Source organism: Hirundo rustica, chromosome 9, assembly GCF_015227805.2.
Source record: "Hirundo rustica isolate bHirRus1 chromosome 9, bHirRus1.pri.v3, whole genome shotgun sequence".
NCBI classification, from domain to species: domain Eukaryota; kingdom Metazoa; phylum Chordata; class Aves; order Passeriformes; family Hirundinidae; genus Hirundo; species Hirundo rustica.
The window spans coordinates 9156068-9174664 of NC_053458.1; the positions used below are offsets into that span (position 1 = coordinate 9156068).

The 18597-nt window shown below is 38.9% G+C and overlaps 1 protein-coding gene across 8 annotated transcripts in view; it reads right to left on the bottom strand.

Moving 5' to 3' along the window:
- Nucleotides 1-18597, bottom strand: part of MAST2 (microtubule associated serine/threonine kinase 2) — a 187842-nt gene that overhangs the window by 80588 nt on the left and 88657 nt on the right. Inside the window, exons 2-3 of one of the 8 annotated variants that reach the window (XM_040072323.2) lie at nucleotides 18292-18324; nucleotides 17259-17465 (exon numbers count right to left, since the gene is read on the bottom strand). The exons of 5 other annotated variants lie outside the window; for them this stretch is intronic. In XM_040072323.2, the coding sequence (XP_039928257.1) occupies nucleotides 17259-17465; nucleotides 18292-18324 (240 nt within the window). Of the gene's footprint in view, nucleotides 1-2508; nucleotides 2644-17258; nucleotides 17466-18291; nucleotides 18325-18597 lie in introns of those variants that run through there. 2 more of the 8 variants (XM_040072324.2, XM_040072326.1) reach the window with 2 other exon arrangements.

Genomic DNA, 18597 nt, shown 5'->3' on the forward strand with positions numbered 1-18597 from the left:
GAGAAATTTATATCAAAATCGTAATTTTTAAAGGAAGTGCACTAAGAGGTGAACATTATGCTTTGAAAGGGAGCCAAGTAAAACTGGGAAATATTTATTTATTTATTTAGTGATAGAATACTCCATTCCTAGGGCCCAGATGCCACAGTCCTGAGAACATCAGCACACAAAACCACCCTGGTCGTGGCACTGCAACGCACTCCATGTGCAATGACCACTCTCACAGCCCAGATACTGTCAGGAGCAAAGTCACTGCACACATGGACATGGGATTTCAGGATGGATACCCTGGCAAGAATCACATTATTACAGTGATTTATCACAATACTCCTCAGACCAGCCCAACCTACCCACCCGTCTCCCCCAAGACGGCAGGCAAAGAGCTGGCAGGCTGCCAGCCCGGCTCGGCAGAAGGTGATATTCCCAGCAAACTGTCACACATGCTCAAATATTTCATTTCTGAGGCTGGCTGAAGGCTGCGGTTTCCATCCTGTGCAAAATAGGATTTCCATCACATGACTTCGTGCAGCAGCTCTCTGCTCTGAATGCTCATAGTGCTGTTTGATCTTTTTGAAATACCTAATACTCGTTTATGTGATTAAATCAATAAAAAGTCATCTCTCCTCCATTAAGATGCTCAGCGGATTTACAGATCAATTTCTTTCTTTTTGTACTTCGACTACTAACAAATAAATGGAATTGTAAATTTTGAGTAGGAGTTTTCTGACAAAATATCACACGTGAAACCTTGTTAGTATCTCTCAAATTGTTTCTGACCTTGATGCGCAATTTTAAATTCAAAATGGCACACTAACAAGATATTGAAAAACAAGGGTGGTTTATTTTTGTTATGAGAGACACTGTGGGTGTCCACTCTGTCTGGAAGATTATTATTGCTGAATTTTCACAAAATACTACCTTTAGGCACATGGAACAGAGGAGCTTTAGGAAAAGTTGTGCAAGCAGCAGAAATAAAAGGATCCAGACTCTGCAAGTCTAACACAGGTTATTTTCTTATGCAAAAGTGTCCTCCCTCACCTGCCCTAAACCAGCTCCTGGCTCTGCCCAGCTCCCCTGGCTCTCACAGCAAGCCAGGTCTCATTACAGCACGCTGCTCCCATGCTCACAGGTTGGTGGCCAAAAGCACCTGAAAGCCAAGTCCAACCTACCTTCGCCTTTGGAAATGGAGGCACAGGAGAATAATTTGCCTCCCTTTCCTCTCCCCAGCCAAACTCAAGAAATCTGTATAGAAAATACAAAGCTTTATCTTCATCACTTCTGTCACTCTATCAAACCATTGCTACAACTGCTCAACGCGTGTGAAAGTTACTGCTTGGAGCAGAGACATCAACACACCACCTGAATCTCAAGGAGCTCTTTTACTTTAAAAAACAGGCTAAAGACAACAATTTTGAAGAGAACAACATTGTTAATGCAATTCCTGGCAACTAAGATCCCTATTTATTTGCAAAATCTTTCTTCATTGCCACTAAGATTTCTAAAAGTCACTGGCAGCACACAGAACACAACTTTGATAAAATTTAAATCACAAATGTGGAATAATAACAAAAAATGAAGAGTCCCCTGAAACATTTGTTGGTAGAAGCTACAATCCTCTAAAAAAGATTAACATGATTTCTGATAGCTGATGAACAAAATTCACCCTAAACCTAAGCCAAAGCTTATATTCTGAGTCTTACATAGATTATTAACTGTATCAACAAACCAGCTGCTGAGAAATTCTGGTACCAGCTGCAACTGTTTACTCATAAATCTGAATATACTGCTTTAGTCTTCAGTCTTTTAGGACTAGCTACCTACCAGTCTCACCAGTAAGTTTTCAGGCTACAAATGTTGAGCTCCACAGAGCACCTGATGAGCGATAATTATGTTGATATTTCCCAGTCTTGAAGGGACACCCGTGTACTGCATCAGATCCGATACCATTCATTAGTTCGCACACTTCAAGGGGATTTTATCAAAATCCAGTGAGCAGGGTAAATACAAACACTCATCCTATTAACTGCTACATTAACATATCCACATTTCTAATAAAAATTTAAAAATCTAAATGTATTAAGCATTATTTAAAATTTAAGGTTATGCATATCTCTGTGAAGACTGTAAGTCAAAATATTTGCAAGTCTTTCATGGTGCTGCCTATTTCAACATAATACTGTTTTGCTACTTCAAATAATAAAGCAGCTTCCTCCCAGTAAGCATCCATCCATCATTTTGTAGAAACAAATCCCCTAACACATTGACATAGTACGAGAAGGAACAATGCCTTTAAATAAATATCTTTAAAAATAACAAACTGTGGATCTGCACAGTATGATTTTTACAACGAATACAATTACAAATTATTCAGAAATTAGGAAATCACATCTAACGTACTAGGAATATTATTCAATCTGTTATAACAGGAAAAAAGGCAAGACAAAACAGTATTAAAACAAGTAGCTTAGAAAAACATCGTAAGAAATACTCACAAAATCCTTAGATTACCTTTTGGATCGTCTCAACATGCTGGTAGCAGGCAGAGAGAAATTGGACAGCACTGTCCAAAAGGAGTCAGACATGATCTTTAAAAGCTTTCATTGCTGGGAAAATACAGCACAATCAAGCCACTAGCAATAAATAAGGAACTAAATAATACCAGTGACAGAGCCAATGCAAATTCCCTGTAGACCTTGCAAGCTGTTCCATTAATGTGAGACAGGCAGGCAAGCGTACATATTGCTGCTGTTTCCACTGCCTCTGTTTTCTCCCTGCTCCATCCCTGCCTCCCTCCCTCCACCTTAGGAGGCAGTGCAAAATGAGATATTTATTCTCTTCCTAATATATGCACTTTAAACCTGAAGTTTGCTGAATATACAGCATACATGCTTTCTATACATATCTCTGTGTTCATCTAATTACAAACAAAATATTTTCAGTATTTTCAAAACCGTAACTGAGCACTGTTTGCAATCCTGAATAAGACAGGGAGGTTTAAGCTGTATCTGTACAGAAAGCACCACTGACTGCCTAGGTTGTGTTTTTATTCTGATATGGTGGCTCTTCTTTTCCTAACTACGTGAGGCACATCAGGGGCAATTTGATTATTTTTCTTAATTAATCTTCCACCTTTAAACAAATCCCATCTTTCATCTTCAGTAACCCAGGCAGATGTTTAATTAAAAAAGAAAAAAAGCTCCAAATGCCGCCTAAGATCAGTTTAAAACCAGAAATCCATTCTCCCCCTGAAGTCAGCCACACCAGACCCACATCAGTCACAGTAAACACAAACTCCTACGTAGCACCTGGTGCCCAAAAACAACTCAACCAGCTGAATTTTGACAACAAAATACAAGCAGGATTTGTGTGATGCACATCAGAGGTTTCCCACACACCCCCTTTGCACATCAGCCACAATTTCACTATTCCCCTTTGTGCCTGTACAACCCTCTTGGCATGGTTTTGCTTTTTCCAGGATCTAAACAAAACCTTGCTGGAGCTGCCCTTTTTCCCACCCCCCCCTTTTTTTTTTTCTTTTTTTTTTTTAATTTCAGTATGCAATCTATTTTCTTTCTATTGTGGCTTCTTTAAGCACTTCTGCCAGTAGGAAAGCTAATGATGTTCTCATATTTCAGCCTTCTTGAGTGGCTTTTTATCACAGACATGAGAAAGATGACAATCAACAGCTGGCACAGCCTTCCAAGCACATTACAACCCTAAAAAAAAATACACAAAAATGTCTGGGAGAAAGAAATCCCACTAGACTCGCTTTAGCCTTCTGCAGAATCTCATGGAAGAATTTGATGGTCTTCATAATTTTCCATTAAATAATTACATCTTTTTAATACATACATTTATCAAGAATCGCGGTATCTGATTGAGCAAAGTATTCCCTTCCATCTGGAAGGGAAATGGGATTTTCAGACTCTCTGCACAACACGACCATCTTTTCTAGTGCTTTTAAACATTTTTACAAAGTTAATCTACATCACATAGTGGTTTGATTTCACAAAGTTAATTTAGAGTACAACCAAACCAGACTCTGTCACTGTCTACTGCTGATGAGAAAGAATAAACACATTCATTTTTGCGTCCACATAATATCATATACCAATCAAGTATAAACTGAACGCTATCCTTTTAGAATTAAATTCAAGATATTATGTGACCTTCCAATTCCAATATACCCTGGTTTTGAAAAGCTATGAAAATTTTACCCTGTCAGCTAAAATATTAATTGAAATTCACAAGCAATAATGGTGGGAAAAAAAGTGTCCAGTTAACTAACAAAAAAACCCTATCACAGTAGAAATAAATAGAAATAAATGCTTATAGTTCATAAATAAGATCACAATCAGCTAACACCCCTAAATCTCTATTAGTCATGCTTTTTACAAAAATGATTGAAAACTCAGTAGTTGAAGACAGTAGTTGAAGACATATCACTCATTATCACCGTACCCAGCAGCAGCACTTTCACATCTCTTGCAGGAAGGACACAAAAAGGAGAAGCCATTTTAGGAGAACATTTCTCCATGGGCATCGGTGACTGACAGCCCTACAGCAATGTTAATCCAGCTAAACCCTGTCCATCCTCTGCTGCTCCTGGGGAACACAGGACACCCCAAGCAGGGAATGGGACGGGGCATGACCTATCCTCAGAAACCCATCCATTCACCCATCTTACCATGTAATACAATTCTGCAGTGCTTTTACCCAAGAACTGCAAAAAACACTGAGTATTACATAACACTTGTTCAAAAACAGCAGAAATTTCTTTTAACACTTTATATTCCTGCTTTTTAAAACGCCTCTTCCACATGGAAGTAACAAACTCTTATTCAGCAAATCAGCACCCGCAAAGTGTTCATTTTGGGACCCAGAGATTCCCAAGAAATTCAGAATGCCCAGAGAAAATTTGAAGACACCACGCTTGGAGCGGTTTTGCTTCAAAAACAGAACACAAACCATCAAAAAGCTTTTAAAAATAAGTCATGTCTTAAAATATGACAGTATCAACATTTGCAGAATTGTCTTTAGCAGCAACAAATATAGGAAGCGTAAGGGTTTTCTCACACCTACAATGACAAATTAAATCCTTTGAAGGAACTGTCTTACTGTCTCTGCATGATCAGCAAAACATTTTGGAAAATGTGGGCCAGAAACTTCTCACTAATTCAAAAGATACCATATCTGTATGTCAAGAGCACACTCACACAAATAGGATATAATATGAGCTTTCTGTTGTATTTAACTCATAATAACATTAACATCTCTTTGTGAATTCCAGACCCTGAGTTATTCCAAGCCTAATGAAACCTCTTCCTTTCTAACATTCTCCCGCTCGCCTTTCAGGATATTTAGTCTCCATCAATCTTCCTAATGCACCTTCCCTTCTTCATGCCCAACTTGTCCTCTGAAAAGACCACCTGCAGAACATTTCAGCAGCTTCCGTGATGATGGAGTATTTCTCTGTCAAGCAAATGTGCAGTTTCCAGAGCCCTCCTAATGACACTGCATCCACTGGACAGTTACAAATGGTCAGTGTCAACGACTTTCCCTATTTCTCATCTTTACCATTACCAAAGTAGGATATTAATTAAGCCTGACATTAAATGAGAATGCAATTAGGCAAACAGTTCACATGAAACCCATTGCTTTCTGGACTTTTTTTTTTACAGCAGTTACGTTTATCATTAAATAAATTTCCTCAGTATAAGATCATCTTCTTTTAAATAAAATCTGTCATTTTAGAAGTAAGCCAAACTCCCTGAAAAGTCTGAAGCAGTACCAAGCAGATCAATGAGATAATTTTGAGAAAGAATATCCCAATCAAAACTCCTGACTACATTTTAAGTTGACTATGTATTAGGAAAAGTTTCCACTAAGTGTTGATTATATTTTTAAATACTTCAACCAAAATGAACTGTGTAATAGTGGAGTAGTTTTCAAATTAAATTAATTTCATGAGTTACACCGGTTAAGGGAAACCAGTTCAAATACTATTGGGAAAAGCCAATAGTAACTTGCTTATTATGCCATCACTTGAATGGTTACATTGTATTAAGCTTCACATAGAAATGTGATATTTGGAGACACAACTTTTAAAAATAGTCATTAGACTGCAATCCACGGATTATTCACTAGAAATACCCAGAAATTAAAACCATTTTGCTAGCAAAGCCAAATTCTTTGGAGAAGTCACAACAAAAGATGATACATTCTAGCTCTATAAAGAGCATATTGACTTTATTTTAAACTTTAAATTGCATGACCAACGAGCACAGAAAATTATTCTACTATAAGTAAGCATAATTTAACACAGGTGAAGAGATACTTGCTCTGTATCACTATACAGTGAAGTGTGTAAGGTGTAAAAATTCCAGCAGAAAACTTCAGTCTTTCAATAGAGAGAAAGGAGAAAATTCTTCCTTTATGTTTAAAAAAAAAAGGGAGGTCCCTTTAAAAAAAAAAAAAAAATTACATGGGAGATGTGTGTTGAGCTATTTGGGGCATCATTATTATTTGAACAGTGACCTAAGCAAGGGAAGAACAGACTGTCTTTGAGCTGCCTGCAATTGTGAGACTCCTAAGTAACAGTCTGACAGAAAACATTAGGTTGAATGTATCTTCAAGGTCCACTTTTCTTTCATTTACCAAGTTATAAAACCTTAAACCTTATAAAACTTCCTTTTGGGGCAGAAATCACCAAGCCACCCCCAGATCTGAAGAGTCATACTCTTTTACTACAGTGGCTCCCATGGATTTCAATGGCTACCTCTGTATAAAAGGGCTCCCAAAGACATATGTGTATGAAATTAAACAAACAGCTGATGGCCAAGGGTTTTGGGGATGAAGAACAACTAAACTTCCCTCTGGTGTGCATTCCCTATGCAGGGAACATCCTACTGCACTAGTTAATGATTCAAAGGATCAGAAACATTTACTGAAGCAGCTATCAGGCACTGCACCTGCATGGAAGCTGCCAACTCCTCATGTAACTTTAATTGGGCAGAGTTACTGAACTAACAGGGGTTGCAGTCCTAGTGGACAGCCTGAAATGCTATCTAATGCACTACAATATCACTGCTAAGCACAAGCAACTGCTCTGATTTCAGTCTAAAACAACTATCACAAAATTGTACTCACTCAGATATAGTGGACGCCCACTACAGCTCACAATCTTTTAAGTGAAGAATAAATGATAGGTGAGCAGTGCTAAAATATCAAGTTAATTGTGCCCCAAATCCTATGAATATTTAATTTAAAATATTCTTTCTTTGTATTTTTATTTACAAAAAATCACTTATTAGTATGTTAATATTCCATGCCATCCTTCCCAAGTAACACTAGTAAGATGCTCAGCTACTCCAATATAACATAAGCTGAACATAATTTCAAACTCACAGACTTGACAATTGGGCTCAGATGCCATGGAAAGGTCAATTATCCTCTTTAAATAAGTTAAATACTGGATCTTGCATTCTCTCCCTAGCCCAGCCTTCTTCATGTGTGATTCAAATGTCAGTCGTCCAATTTAATCAAATGTAACCTCCATATGTGATTCAAATGCCATAAAAATTGAGAAATGTTATTTGAAAACCAACAATACTGAAAATCAAATCTGAAAATGTCACTTCCTGTTTACCCAGAAATCTTCTAACATTTTATCCAAAATGCAATTAAGGACATTCAGTAGCACTTGCAAAAAACACAGCATCACAGAGTGCTGCTGTAACCCCAACATCCTCCTCCAAAGATTCTCCCTCCTCTTCACCAGCCAAAATTTATCCAAAGGAAAAAACACAGATTGAGCCTCCTCTTGCCACCATAGCATTTCCTCATCTTTGTCATGTATTATTTATCCCAAAGCACTTAAAACTTCCTTTTTAACCTGTAATACAGCCTTAATGAATTCACTGTGCAACTGGATTTGCAAACAGGAAGGTAACTTAATCTCTTCTCCTGCCACTCCAGCCTGCAGCAGCCTCTCCATGAAGAAGTACAGCACTTCAGCTCTTTGCAGAGCTTTTCCATCTCTTTCCACGTCCCTGTACTTGAGTAACACCACCAGGCTATTGCTAATTCCTGTAGCATGGGGGCTGTACATATCCCTAAGAGCTGTAACACACAGCCCTTGACAGACATGGTCCATAACCACTCCAACAAAACTATGTCAGCAAAGATTTGAAAAAGCAGGTGTTATTCCCCTCCCTTTTACAGAGAAGCTACAGTGCAGAGCCTAAAGGACAAATTAGGATAAGAGCAGAAGCAAAGGTGGCTGGCAGACTTTGTGTCTTTGTAGGGAGTGAGGACTGAAAAAGAAATACCAGTGGATGGCTGAAAGTAAACCAAGACAACAGGCATGTAATTAAGATAAAATGAACAAAGCAAACAACAAAGAGAGGGAACTGAGCTGTATTTCAGTGGGTGAATTAGAGGGCTTTGAGTTACTCAGTTCTCAATTACCACCTCACAAAAGCAAAAAGGGCTCCTCTCATCTATGCAGGACCACAAACTCCCAGCGCATCCCAAGACAGCAGCGTGTGCCAAGGATCACCATGGTGCCTCAGGCTCAGGGCACACATGGTGCGCAGGGAGCAGGGAGTGCTGTCACCTGTTTCACAGCGTATTACCCAGAAGACCAAATCAAGCCTGAACTCTAAAACAAGCTCTGGCATCTGATTTGTTTCTCAGTATAATTCAGGTTGTTTGCTCCAACCCGAACCTCCGGTGCAGGATGTTCCACTCCACAGCTTGTTTCCTCTTTCCCTGGTTAACACACTTAGGCTCAGCTGAAATGTTAAGGACACTGTAAAGCCCTTGCATTTACCATGGCTTTTCTGGGACAAAAAGCTTATTTTGTAGGATGTTGGCTAAGAAGAGTTATTCTGGGAGCAAGGGGAATGCTAATGTAATGAACAGATGAAGAGGATGAATTTTACATTTTCAAACATAAATTCTTAATGAAGTTAGAGCATGGGATAAGAATAGACTTTACAAAATAAGCATGGTACAAAAGAGACATGAGAAATCAAAACCATGCTTGGGAGACATCAGGGGTGCTAGTAGACACACAAAAAAAAAGGATAAAAAGTTTATCTAGTTTTAAAGGCAGAATTACATCCTTATTTGGACATTCATTTTTAAGAGAAACTGAGCCCTATTTTAGCCATTCCTCTGGAATACAATGAATCTTCACAGCAAAAGCTTAGCTTTTAATCTAAAAGTCTGGGAAAACTGTGATAAGACATCATCAATTGTCAGACAAACAAAGTACTCCAGCTTGTGACTCCAGAAAAATATATAACATACAAACAGATTCAACATGAGAACAAGCCTGCACCACAGATTTTTAAATAGCTACAGATTGATCCAACTCCATCAACTGTTCTACTGCAATTCTGAGAAACCCACAAAGGTGATTTGTTAAAAAACCAAGGTTTCCTAAAATACACATATTATTTAGAAGGTCTTGAATGAAGACATTTATTTTATGTATGACTTTTAACATGTGTGTCTACCTGTATATAAGTGGAGACATAAATGTGAGAACATAGAAGCAGATTTATTAAATTAAGATAAATTGACTCAAACTGAATTTGCAGCTTTGAAATGAAGTACAGAATGGACGGATATGGAGCTCCTAATGATTTCTGCAGTCCCCAGAGAAACATTCATGTTGAAATACTAAAACCAAAATTTATCAGTTTGCAATGCTGTATCTTACTACACTCTACTGTTACATTAAAAATGGCAAAATAAATCTAAATAATAGAACCAGAAACAAAAATAAATAACAAAATTTCTTGGTTTTAAAATAAATTATTTTCATAACCCACCTCACCAATGACCTTTTAAGCCATCTCAGATATAAAGAAAAGGAGAAAGTGTTAATAAATGGGAATATCCATCTTGTATTCACTTTATTTTCTTTTCTTACAAATTTTTATTAGGAGATGGAGCATTATACAGATTTTATAGATTAGGGAAAGAAAAAAAAAATTAAAATTCAAGCACAAACGCAAACAATTTAAAAAAATATTTTCTAACAAAAACATTTTCTGCACTACCTATTAAAACACAGCCGGTAAGAAAAGCAAATCCTACTTCCATTCAGTACAACGCACAGGCTCCTAAACAAACACGTAAGCGGGGAGAGCATAGACGAGGCGTGCACACCAACACCACCTGCGTGTCCGGAGAACACCCTTCCTGCAGAGCAAGCACGGCTCCAAACCCACGGAACGCTTCTCGCATTAGCGACCACTTACAAGAGCACGATGTAAAACACCGACTGCGGCGTCCGGCGGCCGAGCCTGCAGCTGCCCTTGCTCTTGACGAGAAGGGGGAAGTTGCAGAAGCGACAGGTCCCACTTTTGAGATCCATCTTGCCACCAGCGGAGGCTGCGCGCGCTCAGCCATGGGGCACAGGCCGGGACACGTCCCCACGGGCCGCTCCTCCACGCCAAAGACAAGCGCAGCTCTAATCAACTGCATTCTGCTCAAACTAATTGCGAGCTCTCTGCGAGGGCAATGCAGACACTCGTGACTTTAAAGGAACACTTCTGGTCAATATTTGTGTGTTGATTCACTCGGGAAATTGGACGTTTAATGATTCTGGAATCTTCCAGTCTCTCGGAAGCAGAATGGGCAAGCAGTTGCATTAAAATGAAGTGTGGAGGAAAGCTAGTAGGGACTTTTACCAGATTTCTTCCAGTGGAAAATTTTACCCTAAAAATTTGCTGAGAATTATAACTTGACCTGTTCTGCTATTTCAAATTCCTCATCTGCTCACAAATAAAAGTGAGAATCTCAGGAACAAAACCAAAAATGTAATAGAGTACAAAAAATAATATTCACCTTCTCAGGCAAGCTATAATCTGAACATACATTATCACGTCTACTTGTGCAGCATGTCTTTGATGAGAATCAAAAGAATTACTTCCAAAACCATCTTTTTTTGGTGTTTATATAAATAAATGCCCATCTCAGCCCAGAGATGTGACAATGCAATTCTCAGTGCACAGCAAGTCTTCCCCAGACGGCTGGATCAATAACATCCCTGCTCTAAAGACCTAAAGGTCTGAAGAAAGGAAAGGACAGGGAGAACAGGAAGGAAACAAAAGCACACAGAGCTCTTTCACCACAGCAAAGATTACGGTTTAAAGATTTTATTTTAGAACATTAATTATTCATAATGACAGTGTAATGTAAACTAGGTTAGAAGATTATGCTCTCAAGTACCACATAAAGGATTGAATGACAGAATAATAACAACTAGCCAAAGTAGCAAAATTTCAGGAGATAAATGAGGGGAAGAGAGAACTTAGAGCACTAAAAGAAGCATATTTGAGATGAATGAACAAAAACAGGAAGCGGGAGATACTGAAGAAAAAGGGAGCACAGATGCAGCCTGTAGAAAAGAGCACGAGTGGGTCCATTTACAGCAGATGAAGCTCTGCAGGCCCTCTGGCATAGTAGTTATGAATATTCAAACAGGAGCATAAATTTGAGACAAAAGTTCACCACAGCTCAGGATAGCAAGATATAGCTGAAATGAGACACCATTCCAAAAACTGGTGAAAAGTTACCCTGAGATCTTCTTTCCTTCTTTACATCCTAAACCCTCTTTAAGATTTCAGGTTAATATTGATCCACTAAATGGTTTATCTAACTAAATTAAAACTGTAACACGTCTTCAAAAAGCAATTTTTTAAGGAAACACATTGGAAAGGAACCTGCTGCTCATGAGCAGGAACAGTCCTGGGCTGACACACACAGCTGTGTAAAATAACCTCTGTTTCCCCCAGCTCCAAGCCATGAAGGTGACACCAGCTACTCACTGCTAGGACATCTCTACTATTAGTGCCTCAGCACAGGACATTAACAGGCCTCTTTGCACACTCACTGATTTTCCAAATTAAAACTAAAAATAGCCCCTGGTTGCCTCATAGTCCAATTAAAAACAAATCCTGGAAAATGCATGGCACTGTCTATCAACAATAATAAACACATGACTGTCTGGTCAAGAATTTTATTTCTTTCTCAGAACTATTCCCTTGCCAGGAATCTTTCAGTGCTCTGTTTGTTTCTGTATTTTCATTCAAGATCAAAAAGTCTTTGAAGGAGAGACTACTTGGAAGGAAAAGCTCTATACAGAATTGAGCACGCCACTGTCATTTGAGGAACTCACTGTTATCTGAGGATAAGGACAGAAAAAGAAAGGCTTCAATATTTACTACAGTCTTTTAAGAACCTTCCTAGCTCTTCGTTCCTCTCTAGAAGTTGCTGACTTGTCCCAACCATCCCAGACACTGAATAGTGCAGGGTAGTAAATGAGCCAGCTCATACACAGGTGCCCCAGCAGATCACAGCCTTCAAACACAATTATATAGAAAAACCAGTTATGAACCATAATCTTATGTGGTTTATAGGTAAAATGGCCAACAAACACTAAAGCTCTTCAACTTCTAAAGTCGCAAGTACAAGCTCCCCTCTGGGAGTCTCCAATTTCCCAGGTCAAACCACCAGGTTATGATTTACAATTAGTCCCATGGAGGGCAGCCAAATGGTGAGCCTGGAAGGAGACAAGAATTCACACCTCGGGCTCCAAACCCCAGGGTTTAACTCTTCTGCTACTGCAGCTCCAGGCAGGATGCAGGGATTTTTGCATTTGCATAATGCCTTCACATGAAAAAATTATACCATTCAGGCCACCATGCCTCAATATTCCCAACCATATTAGAGTAAACAAACAGTTTCCCATCAGCTCAAGATACACAAGAAGTTATTTGAGCCTGTCACATTTCAAGTATCACCAGTGTGTCCCTCCCATGTGGTTTCTTAGATGGAAAAACGATTCCCAAGAACAATAACCAGTACAAAGGAAAAGGAATAAGGAGAAAAATTTCCATTAAAAAAGAAATTAATTCTGGGAAGCTCCTTCATTCAATGTGAGATGTAGATTAGAACTCAGTTGCCAAAAGCTTACCTACTCAAAATTCAACATTTCACATTATGCATAATGATATATCCTAAAGTTGTTCTGTTTCTCATTATTCTTGAATTGCTGATCTACACTGTTTCCAAAAGTGACACTATGCTGTCTTGCAGTCAACTCTGACCAATTATTTAGCACATTTAAGAAAGCAGAACCTGTACCAAATCAAGCACTAAACCAGGAGGATAACACTTACTGCAAAACCAGAACAATTTCCAAATGTCATTCAAGCCAAATATAGGCCTCATCATTAATCCTCCAACATTTGTCAAATAGGAATTTCTAACTTAAAAAAAAAAATAAAACTTATATCAAGTGACTTTATGCTAAGCAAAATTTAAGCAAAGATATGAAACCATCGACAACATTTGATAAGCCTTGAGGCATTTCAAAATGAAAACAAGGAAACTTATCAAGTCTGAATTCTGAAAAGTTTTTGATCTTGTAAAATATATGCAGTCCTCAAATCCCAAACCTCAGGTGATCTGGGGATGTGTGTGCCAAGAATACATCCATATGCTACAGAAGGGATTTCTGCATCTGCCTCGAAGCAGCAGGACTGGAGTAACAAGACTCTCACTGAGGCACACCAGCAATCCTCATGCACGAGATAAAGAGCCACGTTCTAACAGGAGAGCCATTCCAAGAAGGTGGATGTCCCCATCCCCACCTTTTGGTGGGGTTTGCTGACCAGCACCCTGCACATCTGGAAAGCCCACTGGATTCACTGCAATGGAGCAGACTGGCCCAGGACACTGCCCACTCAACCTTACTCACACACCCAAACAAGCCGCAGTTCTAAATATAGGTCTCCCCTCATCCATTGCAACAGCTTGTACAAAAAAGGCTTTAAATAAAGGCAGGCAGCCCTCCAGGACATTTGCTGAATGCCTATGTATAATATATTCTTGTTACTTACCACACGTATTGATTAAAGACTTGTTTCCTAGAATAGGCTTTTTATGTAAATAAATTAATATATTCTTAAATTATATCACAGATGTCCATAAAATTCTAATTATATAAAACTCATAACATTGTAATTACACACTGATCAAGTAATTATGTAGTGTGCTTAAAGACTATTTTGGAGCAACATTAGGTTTCCCATTTTGTTTTACTTAAATAAGACAGCAAGGGTCTGGTCACCATCACATCCACAAATGGCAGCCAGATTTTGTACAGGCTAGCAAAAAAATCTATTAAACTATTCTGCAAAGCTATCAAAAAAATTAATAGCTATTTCCAATATACTTCATTAAAGCTAGAATTTCCAAGGGAAAATATTCCTATAAAAATAACCACCACCATACACCCCTATAAGAACATGTTCCACAACTGGCATGAATTTATGAAATTGAAATAGCACAAGAAAATGCCCCTTGAATGATCCAGCTGAAGCCAACTCTTCCCTTGGTTTGTTAGGAAATTGAAGCAAATTTCCACTGAGACTTCACCTCAGCTGCAGCACTCAGAGATGCCAGAAAAACAGCACCTGGACACTTCCATCCTTTTTACCACAAACAAATTAAACTGTTTCTAGAATTACTGATATCTTACGGAGGGTGTTACACAGAATGTAGTATTTTCTAGAATGGGGGTAATTGAACTCTCCTTTAATCTCACGGTTCATCACTTCCAAGTTAAAACAATCAATTCACAACATCACTTAAGCAACTTGAGATCAAAAAATTCTGTAAATTCATATTTTGGTTAAATTAAAGGACTAATATGGGTGCACGAAGATTTGCCAGCTCATAAAGAGGACCAGCTGTGAAACACAGCCTCATTTTCTTCTTCAGCAATTTGACTTTCCTGTTACCCCCAGAAGAGTGCAAGCCAGATCCCAAAGACAAGAATCAGCACTTGTTTAACCCTGGACATAATTCTCTTTTCTTCCTAAAGATTCATGACCTTAATTCCAACCCACATTTCCATCAACTACAGCAGTCTTATTCCACCTGTTATCAATTTGTTTTTACTGTAATCAGACCACATTTCCTTTTACTCTCTTGCAAGGTTTACATTATTTTCATTTGTTCAAAGGTTATGTATAAAATATTTTCAATCTTAATTAGATTAATTCTTTCAGAAGCCATGAACTTCCATGCCATCTGTCTTGACATCAGATGCACCAACAGTTGGTCATCTGTCAACATAAAATTATCAATGGCACCACGAAATATAAGGAAGAAGGGAACGTATGTGCAAATTCTTGCAAATGCAATATACCAAAGGTAAAAAGTGAGGAAGATTTAACAGAAAGGCACAAGTTTTTCTTGTTATATTTTTCAGCAGTTCCCTGCATAGCCATGGAAATGAATCACTGCCTGGCTAACTTGAGGTGCTAAGCTGAGTAGATCAATGACAGTGGTAACTTGCCAAGATGAACCTTTGCTCTAAGCAAGCAGGAATGGCTATCACTGGCACCGTAACCAAGTAAACAAAACTACAACAAAGAAAGACAGGATAAAACAGGATCAAGAGCTGCACAGGTGAAAGCAACAACGATGAAAATAAAAACTTATTATAGTCAACCTAAGCTCTTACACAGAACCATGTATCTGTGAATCATCAACCATTCAGTATTTAAAGAGCAGATGGCTGGAAGGTCCCATATGTGAAAAATATCAAGGAGTCTATAGTAACAGTGGAATAAAGCTTGCTATTAAGACTTTTATATGAACTGTTCTTAAAGAGAAAATTAAGCACTGACCCATGTCAGAACCCTGAAAAATGGAAGGCTTCTCAGAGGAAGAAAAAGCAGTTAGTACCAAAAAGGCTTGTGAAAATAATCAATAATTATCAGATCTCATCTCCAAAAAGAACAGTTCTCAATTGACTTTAACAATAATCTAATCTTGATATTTAATTGCCACTTACCAGTCTGTTAATTAGCCCCAAGGCTAAACAGCATTTAATCAAGTTTAATCACCCTTGTTTAAAGGAACATTACCCAATACCAGCCTTTAAATAATAAAAATTCATTTAAAATTAGATTGATGGCCATGACATTGAAATGTTAGGAGACTGCTCTGTAGTCACTGCCCTTCACTTCCCCCAAGTGCTGCCAAAGTGAGCATCTTAAGAATTGTCACCAGCTGCTGCCCAATGTGCAGGGAGAGCAGCAGATTCTGGGCAAGCCTCTCCCCATGGCCGTGCGCAGTGAGGACAGGCACATGCACCATCCCTTTCCTCTGCTGACAACCTGATTTCCACTCAACAGATGTCACATACATTACTCTGCTTTAGAGGGGCAGAAGCCTAAAATAGTTCAACTTCACATTTTCTGGTTAGTCCTACCAGAGCTGGCCAGCAAGACCTCCCTCTGAAATAACATCTAGATTCAGGGGCTATTGAATTACCACCTGATGAGTAACTGAAATTTGACCAGCCACATCCACCCTGCAGCATGTGAACTTCAAAACCACCCTCTGGTGCTATGTTGGCTCAAGTTTTAAGCAGGTACCACTGAGCTCTGGTTTCATAACCGCACACGCAAAGATCTCCAGCGTGTGTGAGCCTTTGCCTGGGACTGTCCCCCTGAGAGCTGGTGACATTTCCTCTTAGTGAAGAAGCTGGGGCAGCTGATGGTTGTGCTTGTCCCATACGAGCATGATGAGGAGCAAGAGCTAATCCTGAAGATAAAATGTGTCAGTTGCACGGTTAAGTGATTTAATACGAACCAAGCTGGTTTGAGGTATTTTTGCTTTAGAAACTCTTGTATCCTTCACTCAAGCCTAACAACAGGCTACTCCTTATCCTTTGTATACCCTGTGCTTGGAGACTTCAGCCTGCCAGCCTCTGTAAGAAAGCAGAGTGGATTTCCAGGGAATAGAAGAGGGTGCAGTACTTAGCACAGACCCACTACAGAGACAGAGGTTTTTAAGGACCTCACTTTAGGTTGTTTTACTTTTGTCTTTCCTGATACCAGACGTGCCTGTGAGGGCTCCTCTGCTGCACATGTGCCAACACAAGGAACCACCAGGAACAGGCATGCACATACCAGCAGACACGTTTCCATTCCTTAATCCAATTAATCTTCTTCCCTACACAGGGCCTACACACAAACTACAAAAAATTTGTCACAACAAGCAACATCAACCTGAACGCTACATGGCTGGAAGTAAGTTGTTACCAGGAAGCTGTTTCCTTCAGTTAGATGTTATTCTCTAGAACTGTAAAGGTGTTAAGTTCGTAGATGGTTATGCCAACACCAAACTGTTAGAAATTCCTAGTTGATACCTCTCCTTACCTCCACTGAAAAGGATGGCTGTAGCATGGACTAGATGGATTGCTCTGGGCTTGTGAGTTCAGGTAAAATACTAGAGGAGAAGTGACAAGTGCACAGTCAGCACTAAATGGGAATTTAAGATGCTGCAGACCTGGAGCAGATGTAGGAGAGAACATGTGCTGATGAACATCATTTCCTCGGCAGTGGGAGAACAAGGGAGAGGAGATTCTGACAAGGTACCACAGCAGAAAAAGAAAAATATATCAGAGCCAATATCACATCTTCTGTTTCAACAACAACAACAACAAAAGATAATTCCAAAATACAAGTTATATCTTCTAAACAAAGGCAATAAACTAAGTGGTCAAAAATCATTCCTTTCCATTATCATCCAAACTAAACTGTATTTTTCAGTCAATTTAATATCTATTCAATGTTATTTTTTCCACTACAAAAATGCTCCAATCTGGAATTATCCAAATCCTTTCTTGCCGTGATCTCCAGGCTTTCTGGAATACACATCACTGTCAATCTCTAATATAAAATGTTTAATTGAGAAAAAAGAACAAATTGATAATGGCACCAGCACCAAGCATAGACCATTTCTATCACTGCCTTCCCAATTTGAGAGCCATGGTTCCATGCCACGGCTGTGGCAATAACCAAAACACGCAATTGTGAAAATATGAATTACACAAACCATTAACTAGAAAACAACATTTAGCAGTGGCAGTTGTTTTAGAGCAACAACTAATTAAGCCTGAAAGCAGCACTGCAAAACGGCTTTATTCTAATTTCAGCAGTGGGGAAACTGAGGCATGAAGAGGTTAAGCGGCATGTCCACAGCACATCCATGGTAGCATCAGGATTGCAGCTGAGGGTGCTGGTGCCCAGCTCTGTGCTCAGCTCTGTGAACTATCCTGCTTTTGCAGGGTCAGCAGCCAAGGCACATTTGTATTCACACAGGGCACAGAAAAGGTCTCAAAGTAGCTGCTTTTCAAAAAGCTGCACACAGACTTGTACATAAACACAGAGCAGAGCTTCTAACACCTACTTTAGTGAACTATACACGATCAGATGTCCTTCACTAGGAATAAAGTAAAAGTTAACTTACAATTATTGGTATTACAAATGTGTGCTTATGGGTTAGAATATAAATCAGTGACACTGTATTCTTACACCTATAACTTTGATTTTTGACTGGGGGCTGAAAAAAAGTTTCTCTTTACCATATTGAAACACAAAAGTGAGCAAAATGGAAATCTGAGGCATGCTTCAGTTTTGTTTAGAATTCAGATATTTTATACTTAGAGTCCTGAAGTCAAGCATGTTTGTCCATGTTCCTAGCTTTAAATTTCCT